Below are 27,243 nucleotides of genomic sequence, written 5' to 3'. Positions count from 1 at the left end.
AATACCTGTTCTCCGTTGCAACCCACTACCACCTGACCCTGTAATCCCTGAACCAAACCATCAAATGCTGCCAGAATTGAAATTATCAAGGTTGAGATTGAAAATCCTTCTCTACTCCTCCATGCTGAGGGGCAGCTCCATTTAAGTCAGTTGCTTGTGATGCTTGGCTTTTCATAAATAAGATTAGGTAGTGGAAGTCATAAGACTATCAAAGGAAACATCGAAACCTGTCATCTGTTAATGCCCATAAATACACATTTTTCAAAAAAGCCTTTAAGTAGGGCTGCCAAGTAGTAATTATGACTACAAAGATTTTCACAGAAAATACACTATCCATGCCAACTAATTCATGCTGACGTTACCCCTTACATGAACAGTTATCCTAATTCCATGTACTTGTCCCATTAGCATATCCCTTCACTTCTCTTCAACTCCTTCTCTAATTTGTTCATAAATAGGGCAATAATTTTGAAAAATGCTAACCCAGCACAGGCAAGATCAAACTTGGGATCTTCCTGGTACATATTTATGAGTACCACAAAGAGTCTTACCAATAAGTCTTGATTTTTGTTGTTGTTGTACCAATTTGATTGCTTGGTTGCTAAATGCAATCTTGCCTAACAAGGTGGATTGGGGGGGGGGGGGGGGGGGGGGAGAGAAGAGGGTTGGAAACAGGATTGTTGCTAGAATTTCAATAGTTCACTCAGAAAAGTTCAAGTGTTACTGAACAGCAGTTTAATTTGCTGGTCAAAGGCAGAGGAGAAGGTTGCTAGCTTTTGGGGGGTGGGATTGCTGTGAATAAGCCATGTCTCTTTAATAGTTCAGTGTAGCTGAGAACAAAGGTGAAGAAAGCTCAGAAGCAGTACGTACTCTATGCAGCTGAGCAAGATTAGAGTTCAGAAAAATACAGGGCAGTACCAGCATGGTGAAGTTAGCTGTCTGCAGATGAGCTGAAACTGGTGCCTGTGAGATGGTTCTGGAGTGAAGTTTCCAGAATCTAGGCAAGTGCAATTAGGACTGTGAACTTCAGAACATGAGCAGTTGTTGAGACTGTTAAATGATAGAGCAGCATTTGAGCAAGTTCCATGGCTTTGACAGAGAAGATATTGGAAAGTTTTGATTAGATTGGACAATCAAAGCATTACCAATGCCAGGAAGGAACTGAAGAATGGATTTAGGAAAGCTATATGGGGGCAGGATTAAGGAAAACCCCAAGGCATTCTACACTTGTGAGGAATAAAAGGATGGTCAGAGTGAGGTCAGTGGAGGAAATTTGTGCCTGGATCAGAGGAGATAGGGGAGGTCCTTAATGAATACTTTGCTTCAGTATTCACTGAATCTTGTCATTTGTGAGAATAGCATGAAACAGGTTGATATGCTCAAGCAGGTTGATTTTAAGGAAGATGTGCTGGAAATTTTGAAAAACATGAGAATAGATAAGTCCCCTGGGCCAGATAGGATTTACCCAAGGTTGCCATGGGAAGTGAGTGAAGAGATTGCTGCACCTTTGCATCCTCACTGTCCACTGGAGTCGTACCAGATGATTGGAGGGTGGCAAATGTTATTCCCTTGTTCAAGAAAGCAAATAGGTATAACCCTGGGAATTACAGACCGGTCAGTCTTACATCAGTGGTGGGCAAATTATTGGAGAGGATTCTGAGACACAGGATTTATGATTATTTGAAAAATCATAGCTTGATTAGAGATAGTCAGCATGGGCTTGTGAAGGGCAGGTCATGCCTCCCAAGCCTTATAGAATTTTTTGAGGATATGACAAAACACATTGACGAAGATAGAGCAGTGGATGTGGTGTATATGAATTTTAGCAAGGCGTTTGATAAGATTCCCCATGGTAGGCTCATTCAGAAAGAAAGGAGGCATGGGATATAGGGAAATTTGGCTGGCCCATAGAAGACAGACAGTGGTAGTAGATAGAAAATATTCAGCCTGGAGTTCGGTGACAGTGGTGTTCCACAGGGATCTGTTCTGGGACCTCTGCTCTTTGTGAATTTTATAAATGACTTGGATGAGGAAGTAGACAGGTGGGTTAGTAAGTTTGCCGATGACACGAAGGTTGGAGGAGTTGTGGATAGTGTGGAGGGCCGTTGTAGGTTGCAACTGGACATTGACAGGACGCAGAGCTGGGCTGATAAATGGCAGATAGAATTCAATCTGGTAAAGTGTGAAGTGATTCATTTTGGAAGGTTGAATTTGAATGCTGATTACAGGGTTGAAGGCAGGATTCTTGGCAATGTGGAGGAACAAATGGATCTTGGGGCCCACGTCCATAGATCCCTCAAAGTTGCCACCCCAGTTGATAGGTTGTAAGAAGGCGTATGAAGTGTTGGCTTTCATCAGCAGGGGAATTGCGTTTAAGAGCCGTGAGGTTATGCTGCAGCTCTATAAAGCCCTGGTCAGACCACATTTGGAATATTATCGTCAGTTCTGGTCGCCTCATTATAGCAAGGCTTTACAGAGGGTGCAGGTTTACCAGGATGTTGACTAGACTGGAGGGCATGTCTTATGAAGGAAGGTTGAGAGAACGAGGGCTTTTTTCATTGGAGCGAAGAAGAATGAGAAGTGACTTGATAGAGATGTATATGATGATGCAAGGCATAGATAGAATGAATAGCCAGAGATTTTTTTCCCAGGGCAGAAATAGCTATCATAAGGGGGCATAATTTTAAGGTGATTGAAAGAAGGTTTAAGGTCAGAGACAGCTTCTTTACACAGAGAGTGGTGGGTACATAGAATGTACTGTCAGCAGTAGTAGTAGAGTCAGATACATTAAGGACATTTAAGCAATTCTTGGAAACGGACATGGGTGATCGTAAGATGAAGGGTATGTAGATTAGTTTGACTTTAGAGTAGGATAAAAGGTTGGCACAACATTGAGGGCCGAAGGGCCTATACTGTTCTATGTCCAATGTATGGGGAATTCATGGGATCTGTTTTGAACATATTTAAAGGGAACTTTCCCACAATTTGCCACTTAGCTCACATTAATTCTGGATGTTACAATACAAATTGTATATGATAGATTGTTGCACTTTTCTATCTCTGTTTAATAAAATATATGTTTATTTGTTCAAAACTACAGAATCTTGTCACTTTATTGTACACTGTATGTACTTACAAAAAAAATCATAACATAAATTTGCATCACCTGGTGTGGTGTGAGAGAGGAAGCAATATATTACAACGATTTGGTTTATAAAAATTCAATCTTATTGTTTACTGCCCAAGACCTGAAATTCTAATTCAGCACTGCTGTAAAGTCTGCTGAACCAGCATATACTTTTGTAAATGTGATGCTCCAAAACCAAACAGATCTTCAAATTTGCTCTGGGAGGATTCTAACCAGGGACGACAAGGTGGCAACATCTTATTTTAAAAATTCTATTTTGCCAGATTTCTTCTGTATTTCATTACGTCAACATTAGAACCAAAATTAAATTTATACTTTTTTCAAAGACATTCATTTTGAACATTTTTCCACTAATTGGACAAATTTCGTACTGAAATCAGCTGGACAAACAACCAGAAAAATGGCCCATATATCTGTGAAAAAAAGTTACAATGAAATTGAAAAAAAGGCCTACCATTGGAATCTCCATTAATGCCACCAGTTACCAGATCAGGCTCTGTAGAGTTGCTGGAGGAATGAGATCGTGCATCCAAGGAACCCAGAGTTTGCAACATACTGATTAGACTGTTGGAAGTTGGAAACTGCAGGTACTTCTCTGGTACATATCCTACTTGAGCTGCCTTATTCCTTGCCTTTAAATGACAGAAAACATACAAATAATATACCAACAAGAGAAATAAATGCTATTGTTTGAGCATTTTCCCCTACAAAAATCAACAGTTGGGAAGGTTCTGAACCACATCCAAGCACATTCTCATGAAAAATAAATTAAAAACCTGTTTTAACCAAGATGTGATTTTAAAGTTTTAGTGAAATTAAGCAATGATGTCCAATGAACTTGAGTGACATTGACTTCAAAAGTGGTCATTTTCAACACTGAGAAGTCCCCTGCAGTACAATAATTAACACTAAAAAAAAATGTGCTCACAAAGAAAAGGTCCAAATTCTAGCCATACCAGAGATGATAAATCTCTGAAATTACAAAATGTAGAGAAGAATGTGCTTAAAAGGAACATAAGCATTTGAACAGTTGAAGAATAAACACACCACTTTACGTCAGCATGGCTCCTGATGTCTGCCTATGGTAGAATCTAGATGGGCTGGAATTGAAATGGGGCTGGAAGAGGGGGGAGGACATAATAATGGAGAGTAGGATGTAGGGATTGGCATAAATTGCCAAATAAATTATAGAGGGCCAGTGGTATGTGGAGCCTAGGATGTAGTGAGGGCATGAGAGTCCATGTAGGTGGGTAGAGGATCACAGGGTGACATAGGTCATATAAGGGGCCATAGGATAGGTACAGGGACATAAGGTAGCATGGAGAATACGAGGTGGCATGGATAGGGCTTTAGCAGTGTGTAGGAGGGAGGGGCTGTGAAAGGTGTGGGCTGGGGACATGATTCCAGTTTTTTAAATTATTAAACTGTATTATATGACAATGAACTGAGACAGGTCATGCACCTAGCCTGTATTCACAATTAAGAAGCCCTGCTCTCACTTAACAGTTGCCCAGGCCATGACCCAACAATCCTCGCCAATTGAAATGAAAATCCGACATCCCAGGGCAATTTTTCCAGGATCTGATCTGCGGAGCTAAAATGTTACTCGTGAACTATTCTAGCTTTCAATTATTTTCAAAGGGGAACAATGATAAGATTGTGATAAATTATTCGATTTATAAACTGTGAATTACTAGGTCTTTCAAAATATATTAAAATGTTTTAATTCAAAGGCCAAGCCAACAGGGATGATGCCCTTGCTCTTTTACAAATTAGTGCCAGATCGTTTATGCCTACCTGTGAGAAGGAGTATGAGAGCCTGAGCCAAAGACAGCACGAGAGCCAGAGCCAGTGCACCTGAGCCAGAGAGCGCGCGCAAGACAGCGAGACACAGCCGGTGAAGTTCCTCAGTGCTATAATGCATTATCAGCCTGGTCTTTGGTACTCAAGTCTCGAGTGAAACTTGAAGCCACAAGTTCTGATTGATAGTTGACACTTGCGTTCAGTAATAGAAACTTGGAGAATAGCACAACATGAAATGCAATGCAAACCTTCACCCAGTCTTCCATGTCACCATCTTCAATTACTTCCAAGAATTCATGTTCTTCAATTGTGAGCTCATCTGGTTGATTAGCCTACAATAAGCAAACAGGATAAACAGTAACCATATATGTCAATTCACAAGTGGTGCAAATTAACAGCTAGAGGGACAGAATGGCCACTTTCGATGCTGTAAACCTCTATGACTCTATGAATCTGAATAAAAGCTTTTCCAATTATGGATACTTTCTGTGTTCTTGACATGTTTCGAATAAGTTGTGCTTAATTACTTAGCTGAAATCATTTCATTTTCTAGCCTGCTTTAGCTTGAAATGAATGTTTTAACACAAAAATTCATTATTCACTTTCACATTCATTTTAATACTTAAAATATACAGCACCAAACCCTGAAAATACAATGATTAAAAGTATGATTAATATGAATATATTTTCACTCAAAAAAGCTACTGAAATAAACTCAATAACTGAGGAATATAGATTGGATGTATGATGATAATAGACTAGTGTGAAGCAGCTTGCTTTGCAGTGATGCTGATGGAGGATCCCAGAATTAGGCCCAGCACAAAACACTGCACTTTGCAGTTAGAATGACCTTGTCCATGAATTTCTGTTTTGCAACTGTGCCAACGAAAACTGCTTCCTAAGAGTTCTGTAGTTGTAATGCAAATGATGCCAAAATAGACCAAAGACAGAAAAGTTCAACTATTTTCCACATAAATCCGAGGGCCAATTTCTGCACATTTTCAGCACAATTCTGTGCATAGAGCAAAGAAAAAATCAATATAATTTGGCTTTTGAAATACTTCATACTTCTTGGTTACAGCAAAGCAGAAAAAGCAAAGCTATGGCTCATATAAAACTAAAGATCAATGTGGCAAGATACCACAATGGTACCTGTTAGCTGTAGAATTTTATGTAGTTAATGACATTAGGAAAGGAGAGTGCAAAATTGGTGAGGATGTTTCTTAATCAGATCTTTAGATGAGAACACAAATTTTATATCATTAGTTTTTCTGTAAGTGTTCATCGCTAATTGATGTCAAATAATTAACCTTTCTTTTTCTGAATCATTCAGTTGAGATTCATTCAATAGCTTCTGTATCAATGGAACACTTATTATTTTAACTACTCATTACAGGACTTTTCTTTAATTATTATACCTAATTTTATTAAGCTTACTTCTGTGCTCGATTTGACAATGTTGTTGAAATTTAAACAATTGAAAGAATCCAGCAAATGTCATGACATTTTACCAATTCTGCTGCATTCCTCAGTTGAGCGTTCAAATATATTAACATCCAAGTATCTAATTCTATGCAGATTTGAGACACCCTTTGCTTGTTTATATTGAACTTAATGTTGTTTTGAGTCAATCCAGACAACAAATTTGATCACTTAGTTTTCCAAGAAGTTTGTTTTGAATTTATGCCCTTTCCGACTTTAAATGACTACAACTGTGAGAAACTTTGCAAGCCCTTAAAATACAATGTTTTTCATAGGTTCACTCTGCTTAATTAGAGGAATTAAAATACAGAAATAAATGTAATAGCTTGTACTGAGCTAGCGGTTTCTGGCCTGAGTTTTTGGCATCAGCAATCCAGGCAAGGGTGGTGGAAACATGAGTGGACAATCAAAGTTTCCTTTCCATTCCATATGTTTTGCTCAGTTGTAATAGTACGAAGTCGAGAGTGTGTAGTGCTGAAAAAGCACAGCAGGTCATGCAGCATCTGAGGAGCTGGAGAATCTACGTTTTGGGCAGGTGCCTTTCATCAGGAATGAGGCTGTATTGCCACGGGGGTGGAGAGATAAATGGGAGGAAGGTGTGGTTGGGGAGAAGTAGCCAGGAGTGCAATTGGTGGATGGAGGTGGGGGTGAAGGTGACAGGTCGGAGATGAGGGTGGAGCGCTTAGTGGGAAGGAAGACTGACAGGTGGGACAGGTCATGGGATGGTGCTGAGCTGGAAGGTTGGAACTGGGGTAAGGTGGGGGGAGGGGAAATGAGGAAACTGGTGAAGTCCACATGGATGCCCTGAGGTTGAAGGGTGCCGAGGCGGAAGATGAGGCATTCTTCCTCCAGGCGTTGGGTAGAGAGGGAGTGGCAATGGAGGTGGCCCAGGACCTGCATGTCCTCAGCAGAGTGGGAGGGGGAGTTGAAATGCTCGGCCATGTGGCAACGGGATTGATTGATGCGGGTGTTCTGGAGATGTTCCCTGAAGTGCTCTGCAAGAAGGCGTCCGAACCAACAAAACTTCATCACTTTCTTTGTCAGTATGGTGCCATTTTTGCTGAATCTAGGAGAGGGGATCAGCCATAAATCATTGGTAACAGCAACATATGTAGTAACATGGACACGGTCCTAAAAGCAGTAGTCAGGGGGTTAGGAAATCAAGAGCACTGTTCCCAAATTATACCCAGTGTCACATCAGTCAGCATAAGAACAGGAAAATCAATCAACTGAGCACATAGCTGGAGAACTGATATAGGAGGCCAGGTATCAGATTTCTGATGCATTGGAACCAGTTATGAGGCAGGTGGGATTACAGACTGCATGGGTTACACCTAAACAAAATTAGGACTGATATCCTTGCAGGGAGATTTGGTAATATTGTTGAGCTTGGTTTATAGTCGCTTGCCAGGGGATGGGAAACGGAGGGGAACACAAATTGGAAGGGAGTGAAAGATGGTAACAGGAAGTAGAAAAGCAGTGAGGGAAACTAGAACACAGGAGAAATAAAGCCAAGTATTGAATGTGCCTCAAATGTGGAATGATGCAAAAAGGCAAAGGGCACTCAACTTGAATTCATGTAGCATTTGCAACAAGTTAGATGCTCTAAAGTTACAAATAGAGGTGACTGGTCATGATATAATTGTCGTTACTGATACACAGATGCAGAGTGACCAGGACTGGAAACTAAGTATTCAAGAATATTTGACATTTGGAGAGAATAGATGAGAAGGGAAAAAAGGAAGAGTTGTGCTGAAGATAGAAGATGGGATCAGTACATTAGTAAGGGAGGATCTCATAGGAAGAAAAGTGAGAGTAACCGGTTTGCGCAGAAATGAGAAACAGCAAGGAGCAGGACATTGGGGAGACTGGGCGCCTCCTAGCAGAGCGCTTTAGGGAACATCTCCGAGACACCCGCACCAATCAACCAAACCGCCCCGTGGCTCAACATTTCAACTCCCCCTCCCACTCTGCCGAGGATATGGAGGTGCTGGGCCTCCTCCACCACCGCTCCCTCACCACCAGACGCATGGAAGAAGAACGCCTCATCTTCCGCCTCGGAACACTTCAACCCCAGGGCATCAATGTGGATTTCAACAGCTTCCTCATTTCCCCTTCCCCCACCTCATCCTAGTTTCAAACTTCCAGCTACACACTGTCGCCTTGACCTGTCTGGACTTCCAGCACCACTGATCCAGAATCTGGTTTCCAGCATCTGCAGTCATTGTTTTTACCTCTGGGGTTATTTACAGGCCATCAAGTAGGAGTGGTAATTTGGGCCGTGATATAAATCATGAACTGTGAGCTTATAGCATATGTAACACAGTAATCATTAGTGGCTTCAATCTGCTGATAGACTGAGTAAACTAATTCAGCAATAAAGCTATGGAGTACGTGTTTTTGGAGTGGTGGATGGTTTTCTAGAGCAGCATTTGAAGAGCTGACTAAGGACAGGTTATTTTGGATTTAATAACATACTATGAAACAGCTTAATTAATAATCTGTAAAAAAAGAACATTTAAGGATGAGTGACAACAATATGATAGAATTTTACATTCCGGTTGAAAGGGATGGAGTTCAACCTGAAACAAGGATGTTAAAACTTGAATGTAAAGAAAACTATGAGAGACAAGTTGGCTGAGCTGGACTGGGTAACTACATTAAAAGGCATGACTATACATAGATAATAGGCGAAAGTGAGGATTGCAGATGCTGGAGATTAGAATTGAGAGTGTGGAGCTGGAAAAATACAGCAGGTCAGACAGCACCACACTCTGCACATAGATAATGGATAGTCTTTAAAGAACTACTAAATGGCTTACAGCAACATTACATTCCTTCACGGTGAAACAACTCAAAATGGTCAGTCAATTGTGGCTGACAAAAGAACTTAAGGCTTGCATAAGACTCAAAGAAAAGGCTCATAAAATGGCCAGCAATTGTAATAAATCTGAGGATTGGGAAATTTTTAGAACTCTGCAAAGCAGGACCAAGAAACTGATAAGGAAAGGGCCAATAGAATACAAATGCAATCTAGCAAAGAAAACAAAAATGACTAAAACACTCAGCAAGTTTGCAAAAGACTAAATGTTTGGCTATGCAGAGTCCAGGAAAAATGATGTCAGGAGAATTTATAATGAAGGATGAAGGAATAGTACTGAAACAGAATGATTGCTTTCTGTTATCACTAAAGATAGTATGGGAAATCTCGCAGAATTAAAGATCAAGGCAACAGGGGAGAATGAAGTATTGAAGAAAATTAGTACTGGTAGGAAAATCGTACTGGAGAAATTAATGGAGCTGAAAGCTAAAATACTTCCAAGAGCTGATAATCTGCATCCCAGAGTGTTGAAGGAGATAGCTGTAGAGATACTCGATGCATTTAGTAATTATCTTCCAAACTTCCATAGATTTGGGAATCTTTCCTGCAGACTTAAAACTTGCAAAAGTTAAGAAAGGAGCAAGGGGACAAAAAAAGGGAACTAGAGTCCATCTACCTTACATTGTCAGTTTCCCCGAGTAACATTCTATCAAAAAGGATGTGATAAAAGTACACTGGATAAAAAATGAATCTGATTCATCACAATCAGCATAGATGCGTGTTAGACAACATGTTAAGAGTTTTTTTTTGTTAACGTTACTAACAAAATTGATAATGGGAAGTCAATGGACACTGCATACTTGGATTTCAGAGGCTTTTGATAAGGTGTCCCTGGGGAGATTGTTTAGCCAAATTAAAGGAGATGGAATGAGAGGTAATGTACTGGTATAGATTAGGGACTGGTTAACAGGCAGAATCAGAGAGTAGGAATAATGAGGTCATTCTCACTGTTGGAAGACTGTGACTTGCGGGATACCACAACCATCAGTACTGACTCCCAGCTGTTCACAAAAAAAATCAATGATTTGGATGTGGGGACTAAATGCAGCATTCTCAAATTTGCAGATGATACAAAGTAAAGCAGAAATATGTGTTATGATACATATATAAAATGCTTTCAGGAGGATCTGGACAGATTTAATAACTGGATAAAAACATAGCAGCTGGAATATTAAGTGAAAAAAATGGAAGGGTATCCACTTTGATAGAAAAAACAGATGTACACAGTATTTTTTAAAATGGTGAGAAATTGAAAAATTCCTGAAAAGATGTGGCAACAGCACCATTCAATATTTTGAACAGAGACAGAGAGGGAGGAAAGATTGGAGGTTACAATAAGATTGGTCATGATTCTACAGAATGACAGAACAGGCTTGTGGGACTGAACAGTTTACTCCTGCTTCCAATTTGCATTCATAATTCTGACATTGGCCTTTTTACAGGTTGGGTACTTGAAAATGGCAGTGGTGGGATATCATGCGTGATGTTCTTGGATGGGGCAAGATAATTAAACTTGTGTTTCTGGCACCCCAGTTGATGTAAGAATGGTAGAAGGAGCAGGAAAACATGAAACCCAGAGGATTGCAGTAATGTTCAGCAGGTAGCTTCACCAGGAGAGGTGCGTCCTGGTGAGGCAGGTAAACAAGCATGGAAATACATCTGAGGTCTCTTGCAAATGCTAGATTGAAGAGTTTACAGCTGGTAGGGCTGCTGCTGTGAAGGGTGTTTTTTGCCGCATAATTGGTTTTTGTTACTCTGCCAGCCTTTTGTCTTGGTGGTATCTCTATTTGTACATAAATCCTTCAGCTCTAATTGTCTTCTGTGGCAGGTTCTACTTGTGGCAGGGTCTCTTTCCAATGGCAAGAAAATTATAACTATATTGGAAACTAAATCTTTGCATGGTGGAACTGGCTGTCTGCTTAGTTGAGTTACCAACTTACTTCCTTGTCCTCCTCAGAAGTTATCCAAATAATAGAAATGTGTCAGAAAGGCATTCTAATGTGGCTTTCACCTCATCAACTTCCACTGACCTGGGAAATGGAGTCCTTTCACTGTCAGGGAGAACAAAATCACATTTCACACCATTCTCAAAATACATCTTTTAAATTTTACTGACCTTATATGAATACAGCACCTTGCAGGTAAGGGGATACATCCGCAATGTGCCAGAAGGACTTGAGCTGCTATCATCGAACACATCCATATTGTCCTCATATTCCTCACCATCATCCTTTTCAAGATTCAGAGTGCCCTGCATACAGCATTAAAAATCACAGGCGGTCAATTATTACACTAATCCACTGATAAATCATGTTTTGCAACATGTTGCAACTGAAGAGTGGCAGGAATGATAAAAAGATCGTCCTATTTTAATAATTACATACCCAGGAATTAAATCGGGTTTTCAATTCATTGGGCATGCTCCATTATTGTGTTAACATGGTAATTTTTATTGATTTCACTTCTGACCTTTCCCCAACTCTCCTAATGCTGCCATATCATCATTATATATTTATTTTAAAACAGCTCAATTATTTTATATCTGTGCCTTTCTCCAAAACTTCATTTCCTATATTTGTAACTAGCTGGGTGAACAAAAAACAAAACTCCTGGAGTCATTTTGAATTACCTTAGCTTGATCTGAAGATTAATCTTCCCTTGTTATGGATCTGTCTATGGTCTGAAGGGTTCTACCTTATTATATCTATTTTCAATCACTTATTAGGACCCTGGCAAAACCAACAGTACTATTCTCTAAATGCCAGAAAGGAGGTGTCTATCCTTTAATTGTCTGAAACAAACATCAGATCTTCCTTATCAATTTGGGTCAAGCGATTATAATCCAAGTTTACCCAGTGTTCCATCAAATCTCAGTTCTTTTGTTTTAGATTACTCACCTGCTAAATGTTTACCAAGTCTCATCTGTCTTTCTCAAGTTGACGCACTGAAAATTTATCACAATATTGCAAACATCAGTATCATCAATGACAGAGGAGCTGAGCACATCAGCGCAAAAGACCAGGCTGAAGCATTTGCACCAATCTTCTTTCAGTAGCAATGAGTGGATGATCCATCTTGGCCTCCTCCACAGGTTCCCAGCTACACAGATGCCAGACTTCAGCCAATTTGATTTATTTCATGAAATATCAAGAAATGGCTGAAGGCACTGGATACTGCAAAGACTATGGGCCTGAACAATATTCTGCCAATAATACTGAAGATTCGTGCTCCAGAATTTGCCGTGCCCTTAGCCAAGCTGTTCCAGAACAACAACACTGGCATCCAGTTGACAATATGGAAAACTACCAAGATATACCCTGCAGAGAAAAAAAAACAGGACTAATTCGACCCAGCTATCACTGTATCACCAGTCTACTCTTGATCTGCAGTAAAGTAATGGAAGGGATCATCAATAATGCTAGGAATCAGCAGTTACCTGGTAATAACCTGTTCTCTGACATATAGATTAGATCCTGCCAGGGCCTCTCAATTCCTGACATGATTACAGCTTGGTTCAGACAGAGACAAAAGAGCTGACCAGAGGTAAGATAAATGGTTCTTGATATCATGGCCATATTTGCTCATGTGGAATCAGGAACCCAAGTAAAGCTGGAGTCAATGGAAATTATGAAAATTCTATGCCGTTTGGAGCCATAACTAATTTAGTTGTGGTTGATGAATGTCAGTCATCTCAGCTCCAGGGCATCTCTGCAGGAGTTCCTCAGGGTAGTGTCCTAGGCCCAATCATCTTCAGTTGCTTTTTCAACGAACCTCCGTCCATCACAAGGCCAGAGTGGGAAGTTCACTGATGATTACACAATGATCAGGACCATGTGCAACTCCTTAGGTACTGAAGCAATACATGTCAGATTGCTGCAGATCTGAACAATGTCCAGGCTTGGACTGACAAGTGATAAGTGACACTCATGCCACACAAGTGCTAGGCAATGACAATCTCCAACAAGAAAGAATGCAACCATTGCCCATTGACATTTAACCATTGCCCATTGTCACTGCTGAATCCCACAGTGTCAACATCCTGGAGAGTTATCATTAACCAGAAGTTGAACTGGACTTGCCATATAAATACTGTGACTGCAACAATAGGTCAGAGGCTAGGAATCCTGTAGTGATTAATTCACTCTGACTCCCCACAGCTTGTCCAACCAGAAGCCACAAGTCAGAAGTGTGCTAGAATATTCCCCATTTGCCTGGATTAGTGCAGTTTCAACAACAGTTAAGCAGCTTGACACCGCTCAGGATAGCAGCCTTCTTGACTGGCACAACATTTGTAAACATTCACACCCTTCACCCCAAGGCTCCTTAGACAGTATCATCTAACCCACAAACATTATCAACAGAAAGGATAAGGTCCTTATCAGGAGAAAACATTGACACCATCCATGTACAGGGAGGCCTTGACCAGCAGGCCTCTGCTACCTGGAATAGTCACCCATCTCAGGCTTGACAAAAGGTTCTATACAACGTACAGAGATAAGGCCGTAGATATGGGGGAATACCAGCACAACCACCAAGTTCCCTCGTGGGAAGTGCTCTCAAAAATGTGCTTTGGGGAGGGAATCTGCAATTGATTCTGAATGCTCCACAGCAGCATCAGTAGTGCAGTCGCGATCCATGGGTGGGAATCAAAGTTTTACGATCAGATGTGGAATCAGCCAGGGTGCCCACTTTCTCCTGCCTTATCTGTACATTGTATAGAACCTTTTGCCAAGCCTGAGAGGGGTGACTATTCCAGGTAGCAGAGGCCTGCTGGTCAAGGCCTCCCTGTACATGGATGGTGTCAATGTTTTCTGCTTGGATTCACTATCAGTATGCAGACTCATGAGCATGTGCGACTAGTTCAAATTGACCTCAGAAACAAAGGTAACTTGAGGCAAGAGTGAGGTCACGGTCTTTGGGAATTGGGCCAATTCTTTACCCTCTTCACTGTCAGGTCAGATTACCTGAAAGTGTTGGGAATATGGTTTGGACGGGCCAGGTTGTGCACCAAAATTTGGGAGCAGCGAATTGCCATGGTGAGGCTTAAATTTGGCAGGTGGGGGAACCATGCCCTTATCATTGTGGGTAAAACCTTGGTTATCAGGTGTGAGGTATTGTCAGAGTTATTGTATGCGATGCAGGTTTGGCCTATTCCAAGCCTGCACCACTGCAGTCACCCGAGCCACTGCATCTGGAGGTCAAAGGTGAATTGTGTTCACGGGGCCACCATGTAAAAAGCTCTAGTTGGGGGGGGGGGGGGGGGATGAGGAAGCCAACGTATCCAACGCCACCCTCATCCTGATAGCTACCTTTGTGTGTGGTTGCATCAAGTTGTGTGTAGACCCCTTGGTACACAAACACCTAGCAACAGTACATTCGGAGTTTCTACCCATTTCCCCTGTTGTGAAGGGAGGGTCTAGCCTCATTGTCATGTATGACCCAGTTCCAATTAGGGAATACACAATAATTCCTATGCCAACTGGCAAATATCTAATCAGTATTAGCCATATTAGCCAACAAACCTTCTGAAAGGCAGAGCACTGAAAATATCTTAACAATGTATGAAAGCAAATGAAAATAAAGAACTGATCCATCTTGTCAACTGTTAAGTCTGATTACATTTTTGTGAAATCCTGGAGATATTTTTCTTGATTAAACTCACAATATAAATGTGAGTTAACTGAAGTGATTTATTTACAGTGTGTGGTAAATTTTGAGAGCATGATATTTTAAAGAATAGGATCCTACAGAAATTTTGACATTAACAACATTCAAATCTTCAATGCAAGGGTTTTCAATGGTTTCAGATGGAGATTACATTGAATGCAGGGTTGACCAGAACGCAAGTTCATGAAAATATGCATTGCTATTTTGAGGTGAAACATTAAACATTAAAAGACTTGCCTGTCAATTGAAGTGGATGTAAATGTCTCCTTGGCACTATTAAACCAAAACATGACACACCAGCCAAAATCCATACCTTAACTTGTAACATTCAAGGACTTTGTCCGAAATGTCGATTTCGAAGCTCCTTGGATGCTGCCTGAACTGCTGTGCTCTTCCAGCACCACTAATCTAGAATCTGGTAACATTCAAGGTCATTGCTATTTTTGGGATCTTGCAGCATGTTGCATTTGCCAACTAAAATGTGCTACACTAAAAGTAACTAATTACATTGTGAAGTACTTTAAGCGATGTCCTGAGATTGTGAAAGGTACAATGCAAATGGAAATTAGTTTGCTTTCTGACAACAAACGTTTAATTGTTTGAGTTGTCATGTCATTGACTTTCCTTTCCATTGCATTCTACCTTCAGAGATGATTTGGAAATCATAATGAATATTCATAGAATGTATTCACAAAAGACTAGAAGGTTTAATCATTTTAAAAGGCTTTTTGCATAATACCGGTGTATGATTAAAGTGTTTTAAATCATCTGCACTGCCCATGACACAAAACGTTAACATTACAATCAATCAAACTGATGAATCTTTCATGGCAGGTTGACAACAGAAATACTAAACAGATGCTTATGCTGAAACTCTTTGTGAAATCTATTTTTCTATTCAAGAAAGTGGGTCTCTTTCAGTTAGTTCTTCCATAAATATGGCTACAAGTTTAGGAAAAATCCAGGAGGCATGCACTTGTTTTGCCTTTATGATTACAGTGAATGAAAAAATAATTTATTTTTTAAAATTAATCACTATTAGAATTTTGTCTAAATTTATGAATGAATTACTAGCACTGAGAAATGCAATAGATATTCTGAAGGCAAAGAGAAAATGCAACGGCCTTGCAGATAATTAAAATATGCCTCCAGTTCAAAAACCTAGGAGATAACTGGATCTATTGAACTTCAATTTATATTTATTTTATATAACAACTTTTGCTGTCAATTTATTTTGCATCAATAACTTCTTGTATTTATAGGTGCTTTTCCTGTAATAGATCACCCTAAGGCTTCACTGGAGCTTTTTAAAGCAAAATTGGACACAATGTCACATAAGGCAGCATGAGGGAAAATGTCCAATATCTTAATCAAGGGATAGATATTGAGGAGCATCTCAAAAGAAGTAGAGGGATGGAGAGGTTTCCAGAAGAAATTCGAGAGCTTAGGACAAAAGCAGCTAAAGGCACAGCGCTAACAGTGAAGCGACTAACATTTGGGATAGTCAAGAGGGCAACATTAGATGAAAGGAGATATTTCAGTGGGTTGTGACGGCTTTTGTGGCACGGCAGAGTGATCCCACCTCTGAACCAGAAGGCCTGGATTCAAGTCCCACCTAATCCAGATGAGTGCAAGAACATCTCTGAACAGGTTGATTAGGAAGAGGATCAAAGCTTATTAGAGGAGCCGGAGAATGGGGATGAGAAACATATCAGCGATGATCAAATGGGCTGAATGAGCTAATTCTGCTCCGATACCTTACGATTAGAAAATAACTATATCAGAGGGTTGTAAGGCCAGTGAGGGTTGCAGACAGTGAAAAGGGTAAGACCATGGAAGGGATCATAGAATCCCTGCAGTGTGGGAAAGGCCATTTGGCCTATCAAGTTTGTGCTGACCTGCCAAACAGCACCTCACCCAAACTCAGGCTTCCAGCCTATCTCTGCATTTACCATGGCCAATCCACCTGACCTGCCCATCTTTGGACTGTGGGAGGAAGCCTGAGCACCTGGAGGAAACCCATGCAGACACAGGAAGAATATGCAAACTCCATAGAGACAGTCACCCAAGGGTGGAATTGAGCCTGGGTCCCTGGTGCTATTTGATAGCAAAACTCACCACTGAGCCATCATGCCGCTCCAAGGACTTTTATACAGGCATGGCTCACAGTCAGAGTCATACAGCATGGAAACTGATCACACTCATCAAGCTTCCTTAATTGAATTAGTCCTATTTGCCTGCATTAATGTTGCAATTATACTCAGCTTTACCACTTCCTCTGACAGCTCATTCCAGAAACAGGTTACCTTCTGTCTGAAAAGGTTGCAGCTCAAGTTCCTTTTAAATTTTTCCCCTCTCAACATAAACCTATGCCCTCCAATTTTGGAGTCCTTTACCCTAGGTAAAAAACTTTAGCTATTCACCTTATCTATGTCCCTCATTATTTTATAAATCTCCATAAGGTCACCCCTCAGCTTTTGATGCTCCAAACCCTCCAGTCTTCGTTGCATCCTTGTAATTCTTTTTTGCACCCTTTCCAGTTTAATGACATCCTTCCTTTAACAGGGTGACCAGAATGTACACAGTATTCCAAAAGTGGCCTCACCAATGTCCTGTAGAGCTGCAACGTGATAGCCCAACTCCAATACTCAATGCTCTGACCAATGAAGGCAAACTTGTCAAACGTTTTCTTCACCGCTGTCCACTTGGAATTATGTACCTGCATCCCTAGGTGTCTCTGTTAGACAACACCCCCTCAGGTCCTACTCAGGCCAGAGTTTTATTAATTTTGTTATGATCTTGGTGGAGACTAGGAACTTTTTCTAAATGATTACAAAATCCCTGTTATTTACTACAAAAATGAAGCCACAAAATTCCATGATATAAAATAGAAGCATTTTTACTGTACATGACTTAAACAAATCAAATACCAATGCTACTTTAGATAACCTCCTATACGCAACATCCAGAATGAACACAGTTAAACAGGCAAACTGTAGTCAATTGAACTGTAAGTTATGTATTGAATGGCAGAAAAATTAACAGATCTTCCAGCATCTGCCATTAGTTGTTGTTTTTTTGTTTCATATCTTACAGATTAGTTTGACAATCCTTACAGCATATGGGTCCTCAGATTCAGATCTATCTTTTTAGACCTACGAATTAAGTCAATCTACCAAAAGATTGGACTGCCAAATATGTTTATTTTTCCTACAGAAACTGGAGCTTTGCTTTAGCTTTTGTTTCCCTATCCAGTTGTCCTGCTCAATTCAAGTTCTCAAAAACTTGAAACTTTACAAGTATAGATTCCCTTACAATTGGGAGACAAAATTTCAATTAGATATCAACTTGGTTTGCACATCTGAAAACTAACTGCTTCAGTACTATTCATCTAATTTGGCAGTCTGTATGTGTAAATTTAAGTGAGCTGTAATAGTTCACTGGGAGCTAAGTTCAACACGTGAATATAATTCATAAGCTTCAACATTACCTTTAACTGTATAGGAGAAAGTGAGGTCTGCAGATGCTGGATATCAGAGCTGGAAATGTGTTGCTGGAAAAGCGCAGCAGGTCAGGCAGCATCCAGGGAACAGGAGAATCGACGTTTCGGGCATAAGCTGAAGAAGGGCTTATGCCCGAAACGTCGATTCTCCTGTTCCCTGGATGCTGCCTGACCTGCTGTGCTTTTCCAGCAACACATTTCCAGCTTTAACTGTATAGACCCATATATTCAGAGTCATCGTTTCTTCACAGTACTAATATGTGCAAGAGAAACATTATAGAATATTTAATGGAGACAAATGGAGTCTTGCAATCAACTGATGAGTAGACGAAAGACTTTCACCTGTTTTCTGTATGGCATTTTGATCCCAAGCACAGGTGGGTAATGATGGCAAGCGGGTGGGGGTGGGGGTGGGGGTGATGGGGCGCGGAGAAGGGGGATGGCACGAAGGTCACAGGGAATTGTTGGGATCATCAACAGTAAAGATTTGGATCTGTGGGTTTTCCCTCCCCTCACCAATTAGATAGCGGGTGCATATGAATGAGGATCCCTTCTGGAAGCCTGCCAGAAAATATACAAGGGTTGCTGCAAATTAAGGGTATCAACTGATGCAGTAAAAGGCGGCCTCCACAAGCCTCTTGCCACAGACTTAATTAGGGTAATTGCAGGAGTGCAATACCCTTACACCTGATCAAACACTCCCTCCTGACATGGGGGAGAGCATTAAATTACACCTGATCAAACACTCCCTCCTGACATGGGGGAGAGCATTAAATTACATCCATGTTTGTGAACTTCACAATTGATATGACAAAATTATCTGTTCTTCTGCCCTGGAAGCGAAGTTTTATCTATGCAGGTTCTGAAAATTCTTTGAATACCTTTATTTGGCCAACATTCTTACTAAACTATATGTTCAATCAGCAAGATAAATTCCAGACTACTAGTGTTAACTTGCTTGCATTGAAAGTATCTGGATACAATATTTTAATGAACAATTCTATATTAAATATGCAATGATTTAAGGTGCATCAATTTCACATTAAATGTGCAGTTGGTTTGCTATGTATTAACTACCTAAAATCGTGAAATTCACACTAAAAAAGCCTCTGACTGTAACATTTTCTTAATTAGCAGAGTCTAGCTTTAATGAATCAATCTGAGAGAATATATATGATATAAAAAGGTACATGAATAACTTCACTTTTACAACATTAGTTTCAGAACAGAATCAAGAAGTAACTGATTCAAAATCTGTCTGTAATGTATCATCTACATATACTGATGAATAGCTCCTATCAATTATTTAACTGGAAATGGCACCACCATTTGTAAATGTCAGAAAGAGTTGCACGATAAATAAATCTTAGATATGGTATATATAGTGCGGTCACGATAATAAGCAGTGAATAACTCACCACCTAACTCCCGAAAGCCTGTCCACTATCTTCAAGGCACAAGTCAGGAGTATGTTGGAATACTCCCACTGGTTTTGATGAGTGCGGCTTCAACACCCTCAAGAAGCTTGACACCATCCAGGACAAAGCAGCCCTTTTGATTGGCACCACATCCACAAACATTCACTTTCTCCACTACCATTGCACAGTAGTAGCAGTGTGTAGCATCTACAAGATGTACTGCAGAAATTCACCAATGCTCCTTCCAAATTCAGGACCATTGCCATTTGGAGGGACAAGGGCATGACACACACAGGAAGATCACCACCTGCACGTTCGTCTCTAAGCCACTCACCATCCTGACTTGGAAAAATATTGCTGTTCCTTCAGTGTCATTAGGTCAAAATCTTGGAACTTTCTCCCTTATAACATTGTGGGTTAACCTACAGCAAATGGATTGCTACAGTTCAATAAGCTCACCACCACCTTCTCAGGAGCAACTAGGGATAGGCAATAAATATTGGTCCATCAGTGATGTTTACATCACATGAATAAATAACAAAACAGGAAGTGACTAACAGAAGAGGCCATTGCATTGTTCAAGCAGAAACAGGCTAAATATTGGAAGTGGCAAAAAGATGCAAGGCTATGTAGAATTCATAACATGAATTGCACATTACATGGCAGACACAAGCATGCCACAACCCACAAATTTTTAAACAGCCCATCCAAAAATCAAAGTCACAGTTTTTTTAAAATTCAATCTTCCTTCTGAGGGAGTTTAGCTCTTCTCTACAGAAAATCAAACTTAATTTGTGATAAAAGCTGCGCCAACTCGGAATGGCTCAATCTCTGCTCAATTGAATTGCTTCTCCTCATCAGCAGTGTAGATCTTGTTCTATTATTTGTAACTCCTCACATACTGAAGCAGTTGTGCCTGCACGCAGTAAAATTTGGATGCCATTCAGGCTGGAGTTAATAAGTTTAAAGTAACATTCACGTAAGTGCCAAGTAGTGAGTATCTCCAACAAGAGAGAATCTAACCATCTCCTCATAACTGTCAATGGAATTACCATTGGTGATTCACTCACTATCGACATCCTGCAGGTTATCCCTGACCAGAAATCTAACTCGACTCACCATATGTTCTGGTTACAAGAGCAGGTCAGAGGCTGGGAATTTGGGAACGAGAAACTTAGCAGCTGACTCACCAAAGGCTGATTACTGTCTACAAGCATTATAACTGAATACTCTCCACCATCCCAGGCAAAGCAACCTGCTTGACCAGTATTCAAACACCTTAAACAAGTATTGTCATTCCCTCCATGACAAATGCAGCATTTTGTACTGTCACCACAATGATTTACCAAGACAATAACAAACCAGAGACCATTAGTAACATAGGTTGAAAACCATTTCCAATTAAACAGATTTTAAAGAATATTTGCAGAAAATGAAAACTCTTGGGACCCACAATCCATAAACGTGTAATTTCTATATCAAATACTTGACAACTTGTTAAGCTTGCCTGATAAAAAATAGACAATTTTCATATCCAAATAAAATATATCTATTGAATCACTATCAATGGCAAAGAAAATGAAACTGAAATGGACAGAAATTGGAATCATCATTTTTCAATTTAATAAAACATAATCTTGTCAGTTAAGTCCGTGCTGAGATGATGATTCATTACTAGGTCTTAACCCAAAAGTCTTGTGTTCAGTTTTGTGTTGTAGGATAGCACTGCAGTGGAAAGAACAATGTTTTGTTTTGCTCGATCATTCTCAGTGCAGTAAGTTTTCTTCTACGATAATAAAATTTGTTCTGTACAATAAGTAGTTATTTTCTACTCCAAAACTACTTTCAACTAGATTTCTGCTGTGTTGCTAAACAAATCCAAGTGTCTGACATTAGCACTTCCTTTTGCTCCAGCCTCTCTGTTCCATTTCAGTGTGATGTTGTTAAAGATAAAATGGTAACAATTTTAAATAGCTGAAATTGGTTGATACATCTCCATTTGAATCAGAAAACTAGAAAATAGAATTTTTTTTTGCCAGATTAGAGATGAAAGTTTTGAAAGTTCTAGACAGAACAAACATGTCATTATCACTACAATTTGCAGACAGATATTTTCAGCTTGTCATTAAATATACATATATGTTTCAATGAAACAAGCATAAGCATCATATTAAATACAAGAGCAAACTCATTTAATAATACTGCACAATTATTCAACATGTCTGTGGGCCTTTTGAGCTCACTTGAGATCTCATTTCTGTGCGCTGCTAGAACATGTGAATCATGAAATTATTACAGCACAAAGGAAAACCATCTGCTCCATCATGCCAGTGTCAATACTCAGAGCGCAACTTTGCTAATTCCGTCCTTCACCTTTATCCCATCCTCCTGCAAATTTTAAGATTATTAAAACATTTGCTTTCATTATGCTTCACCAGACATTTCATTCCAGATTCGAAGCAATTTATTTGCAAATATGCTCTTGTCTATCTTTGTCATTAATTGTGGCCTACAGAATACACCTAGCAGAATAATGGCACCTCTGTTACCTTAGCTCTAACCAATTAGGTTATGCCCTTGGTTATTCTACTCCTCCAGCACTGTATTACCCTCCTTATTCAATACTTATATCTATCCAATTTTCCTTTCTCTATGTTACCCCAGCACCTTGTATCCTGAAAGATTTAGCACCCAGTTCTGCTTTTTTTTTCCAAGCCAGGTGTCAGTTCTTGTCATATCTTCAAGATTGCGTACAGCTTATTAAACCTTACTGATTAACTACATTCACGTGTATGTGCTGTAAACCTAACTTAGACACTCTTGCATTCCTTCTTTCTCAGACTCCCATCTAACATCATAACCTTTTTTTTAATCCGAGTGCTATCAGTCTTTTCCAATTCTTTTGTACCTTGTTTTTCCTCCTTAATGTTACACCCTGGTTCCACCTCTCTGCTAACTTGATTTGAACCCTCTCCAATAGAGGTTGCAACAGACTGCATGGTCCCTGGCCTGTGTGCCTCCATCTGCCCCCACTTCAACTCTGGAAAACAATAGCTTATTAATGACACAAAAGACAATATAAGAACAAACTTGCTTTGATATATTGCCTTTTGCAATGTCACGAAGCATTTTTGAACTGTGTTGAACTATTTTGGACATAGAAAACTTAGCAGCCATTTGGCACACGATCCCAAAAACAACATTTCCCAAATAACATACATTATTGCACCGAAAGTACTGCCATCAAATCTGGAGTAACAACACATTAGGAGGAGCACAAGATCATAAGACTATGGTGTTATTGATGTTACGAAGATAGAGAACAACAAGGTCACGAAGACTTCTGAAAGTAAAGGATGACAATTTTAAAATTAAGGCATTGACAAAGCAGATGCAAACATAGCTAGCGAGCACTGGAGTGATGGAAGTTTGGATTCAGATAGCAGGACTTTTGATAAGCTGAAGTGGAAGAGAGCAGGCTAGCCAAGATGATGTTGGAATAAGTCAAGTATAGAGGTGGCAAAGATGGGAGTTTCAGCTGAAGATGAGCTGACTGTGTTGGGATTATTACAATGGCAACTTTGGACAAATCATGGTGATGGTGGGATAATCATTTCAGGATGACACTAAGACTGCAAAGGTCAGGTTTCATCTCAGACAGTTACCAGGGAGAGTGATTGTGTCAATGGTCAGGGAACAGAATTTGCTGTGGATGGTAGACCTTAGAAATATTTACTTGGAGGAAATTGCTGCTCATCCAGTACCTCCAAATTATCCTCCAAGCCATCCTGACTTGGAAGTACATCCCTTGCAAACTGCAAAGGTTTGGTACATGGACCCCATGGACTGCAGTTGTTCAGCAAGACAGTACATCAATACCTTCAACAGCAATTAGTAATGGGCAACAAAGTTAGCTTTGCAGAAAAACTCATATCGTAGGAGTAAACACAAAACACCTGACAGCTTACAGACAGTGGTAATGAAACAGAGATGGATGTCATCAACATACACAATAAAATCTTACCAGGTGTACAGATTCACTGTTTGGGAGTGATGGGAGGCTTGCCCAGCGCTCATTTTCCAATTCCTCCATTACTTGATTCATGGCACTTTTCAACCATGTATCCACAGCAACTCCAATCTGTCTCAGTAGCTCCAGTCGTGCTTCAGCCTTTAGCTTAACTGTCTGAAAAATAAAATATTTTGTAATTTTTAATAAATTCTTGAATTTGAACAGAAGAAACATTGTGCAATCACAACACGTGGTAATATGGGGCTGGAATTGGTTGTGATGGATACTACAGGGCAGAATAGGTAATTCATAAGATGAGCTTGGTAAGATATTACTATAAAATCTACTCAGCCTCATGGTAAAAAAGCTCAAAATTCAACACAAATCTCATGCAGCCAAAGGTTCTGTAACTTGAAGTTTTGTAAAAAGAAAAACCTTCATGCAAGAAACTAACACCCACGCGCATTTGTTTTATATACAAATTGCAAAAACAATAAAAACCAGAAGAACTGCAGATGCTGAAAATCAGAAACAAAAACAGAAATTGCTGGATAATCTCAGGTGTGGCAGCATCTGTGCAGAGAAATTGAAATTAACGTTTTGAGTCCAGTGACCTTTCTTCAGAATGGATACTAACTAGTTTTTTTTGAAATCATACTAATATGTATTATTCATTATGTAATTTCATCACAAGGAAAGCCTTAGTCTTTTCAGTTTGCCATCTTGTGGCATACAGAAATCCGTATTTCATCAAATAGTTTCTTAGAATCACTATGGAAGCACCTAGGGATCAATGCTATTTTAGACCTGGATTGAGCGTGAAACAAGGTTAATTAATCATATAATAGTAAAAAGTATTCTGGGAAAAATCATAATACAAGCAAGAGCTACATATCAGAGTCCAGACAAGCAATTTTAATGTGAACATTATCAATTACACAGATATCAGAGTACAACTAGCTCAGGTTAATTGCGTAAAATACATGGCGATTAATACATAGCAGAAAAAACAAATTAGATGTTAGAGATAGAGGGTAACCTAGGCATTTGTGAGAGTGATGAACTTAGAAATTGATATTCACAGAGGAAATACATTAAGGAAATTTAAGGGTCGAAAAGTAGACAGATTGATCATGAAATACAAATAATGTCACTGGACTAATACTCCAGAAGCCATGACTAATGCAGTGGGAACAAAAGTTCAGATCATATCATTGTAAATACTGGAATCTAAATGTAATTAATAAATATGGAATATATAGCTAGTCTTGACAATGGTGACCACGGCAATCACCGATTGTTATTTGCAGAAGCCATTTGATGAGGTGCCACATTAAAGGTTATCGTTTAAAATATAGGGGGTAACATATGAGCATGGTTGAAGATTGGCTAGCTGGCTGGCTCACAACGTGAGAGTATGCATAAAGTATGTTTGATTGGCAGGATGTGATAAGTGAAATCCCGCAGGAGCCTTTGGTGAGGCCTTAACGTTTATAATTTATATCGATGACTTATGAAAGAAGTGACAGTCAACACCACGATATGAATGTTGTGAAGAAGACATAAAGAAGTTGCAGATGGATACAGATAGATTAAATGGGTGGGCAAATATCTGGTGGATAGAGTATAATGTGGGAAAATTGGAAGTTGTTCACTTTGGTAAGCAAGCCGAAAAGCAGAGTATTTATCAAATGGAGAATTTCTGTAGAATTCTGAGATAGAGTCATAGAGATGTACAGCACAGAAACAGGCCCTATGATCCAACTTGTCTATGTCAACCTAATCTAGTCCCATTTGCCAGCATTTGGCCCATATGCCTCGACACCCTTCCTACTCATATCTATCCAGATTCCTTTTAAAATATTGTAATTGTACCAGCCTCTACCACTTCAGGCAAATCATCCCATACATGCACCACTGTGTGTGAGAAAAAGTTTCCCCTTTGGTCCCTTTTATCTTTCCCTTCTCACCTTAAACCTATGCTCTCTAGTTTTGGACTCCCCCACACTAGGGAAAAGACCTGGTTTATTTACTTTATCCATGCCCTTCATGATTTTATAAACCTCTGTAAGGTCACCCCTCAGCCTATGACACTCCAGACAATATAGCACCAGTCTATTCAGCCTCTCCCTATAGCTCAAACCTTCCAACTCTGGCAACATCCTTGTAAAATCTTTTCTGAACCCTTTCAAGTTTCACAACATCCTTCCTATAGGAGGATGACCAGAACTGCACACAGTATTCCAAAGGTGGCCTAACTCATGTTGCAGCTGTACAGGACATGACCTCCCAACTTAGATACTCGACGCACTGACCAATAAAGGAAAGCATACCAAATGCTTTTCCATGATCCTATCTACCTGCAACTCCACTTTCAAGGAACTATGAACAAGGTCTCCTTATTTAGCAACATTCCCAGTACCTTACCATTAAATGTATAAGTGCTGCCTTGATTTGCCTTTGCAAAATGCAGCACCCCATATTAATCTAAATTAAACTCCAACTGCCACTCTATGGCCCATTGACTCATCTGATCAAGATCCCATTGTACTCTGAGGTAACCTTCTTCACTGTCCACTATCACTTTCTGTCTTCTACCTTCAAGACAGTTCTGTACCCAAATGGCCAGTTCTCCCTGTTTTCCACGTGACGCGGAGGAATTTAGGAGCTCTGGTGCATGAATCACAGAAGGCTAGTATGCAGGTACAGCATGTAATTGACAAAGCTAATAGAGTACTACCCTTTATTGGAAGAGGAATGGAAAATTAAAAGAAAGGATGTTATGTTTTGAGTTTTACAGTGCACTTGAGAGACCACATTGCAATACTGTACACTATTTTGTCTTCCATTTTTAAGGAAGGAATGGAAGTGGTGTTAGAGGAGCCAATGAGCATTTCGTCATGTGGGCAACTTGGACAGGCTGGGCTTATTAGAAAAGGAAGGCCAATTTTGACGGTATTAGGCAAGAACTTTTGAAAGCTGATTGGAGGCAGATGTTCGCAGGTAAAGGGACGGCTGGAAAATGGGAAGCCTTCAGAAATGAGATAACAAGAATCCAGAGAAAGTATATTCCTGTCAGGGTGAAAGGGAAGACTGATAGGTATAGAGAATGCTGGATGACTAAAGAAATTGAGGGCTTGGATTAAAAAAAAGGAAGCAAATGTCAGGTATAGACAGGATAGATCGAGTGAATCTGAAGAAGAGTATAAAGAAAGTAGGAGTATACTTAAGAGGGAAATCAGGAGGGCAAAACAGGGACATGAGATAGCTTTGGCAAATAGAATTAAGGAGAATCCAAAGTGTTTTTACAAATACATTAAGGACAAAAGG

General features: G+C 39.9%; 1 protein-coding gene across 5 annotated transcripts in view; it reads right to left on the bottom strand.

Moving 5' to 3' along the window:
- Positions 1-27,243, bottom strand: part of LOC122550843 (F-BAR and double SH3 domains protein 2-like) — a 229,516-nt gene that overhangs the window by 31,983 nt on the left and 170,290 nt on the right. For all 5 annotated transcript variants that reach the window (XM_043692169.1, XM_043692170.1, XM_043692172.1 and 2 more), the window contains 4 exons: positions 23,926-24,087; positions 11,431-11,565; positions 5,200-5,283; positions 3,603-3,780 (listed from right to left, as the gene is read on the bottom strand). In XM_043692169.1, coding sequence (XP_043548104.1) covers positions 3,603-3,780; positions 5,200-5,283; positions 11,431-11,565; positions 23,926-24,087 — 559 coding nt within the window. The remainder of the gene's footprint in view (positions 1-3,602; positions 3,781-5,199; positions 5,284-11,430; positions 11,566-23,925; positions 24,088-27,243) is intronic.

The sequence above is a fragment of the Chiloscyllium plagiosum genome, chromosome 6 (genome assembly GCF_004010195.1).
Source record: "Chiloscyllium plagiosum isolate BGI_BamShark_2017 chromosome 6, ASM401019v2, whole genome shotgun sequence".
Classification (NCBI taxonomy): Eukaryota; Metazoa; Chordata; class Chondrichthyes; order Orectolobiformes; family Hemiscylliidae; genus Chiloscyllium; species Chiloscyllium plagiosum.
Note: the sequence above shows the minus strand (reverse complement) of the source record. Positions and strands in the feature narration are given on the sequence as shown.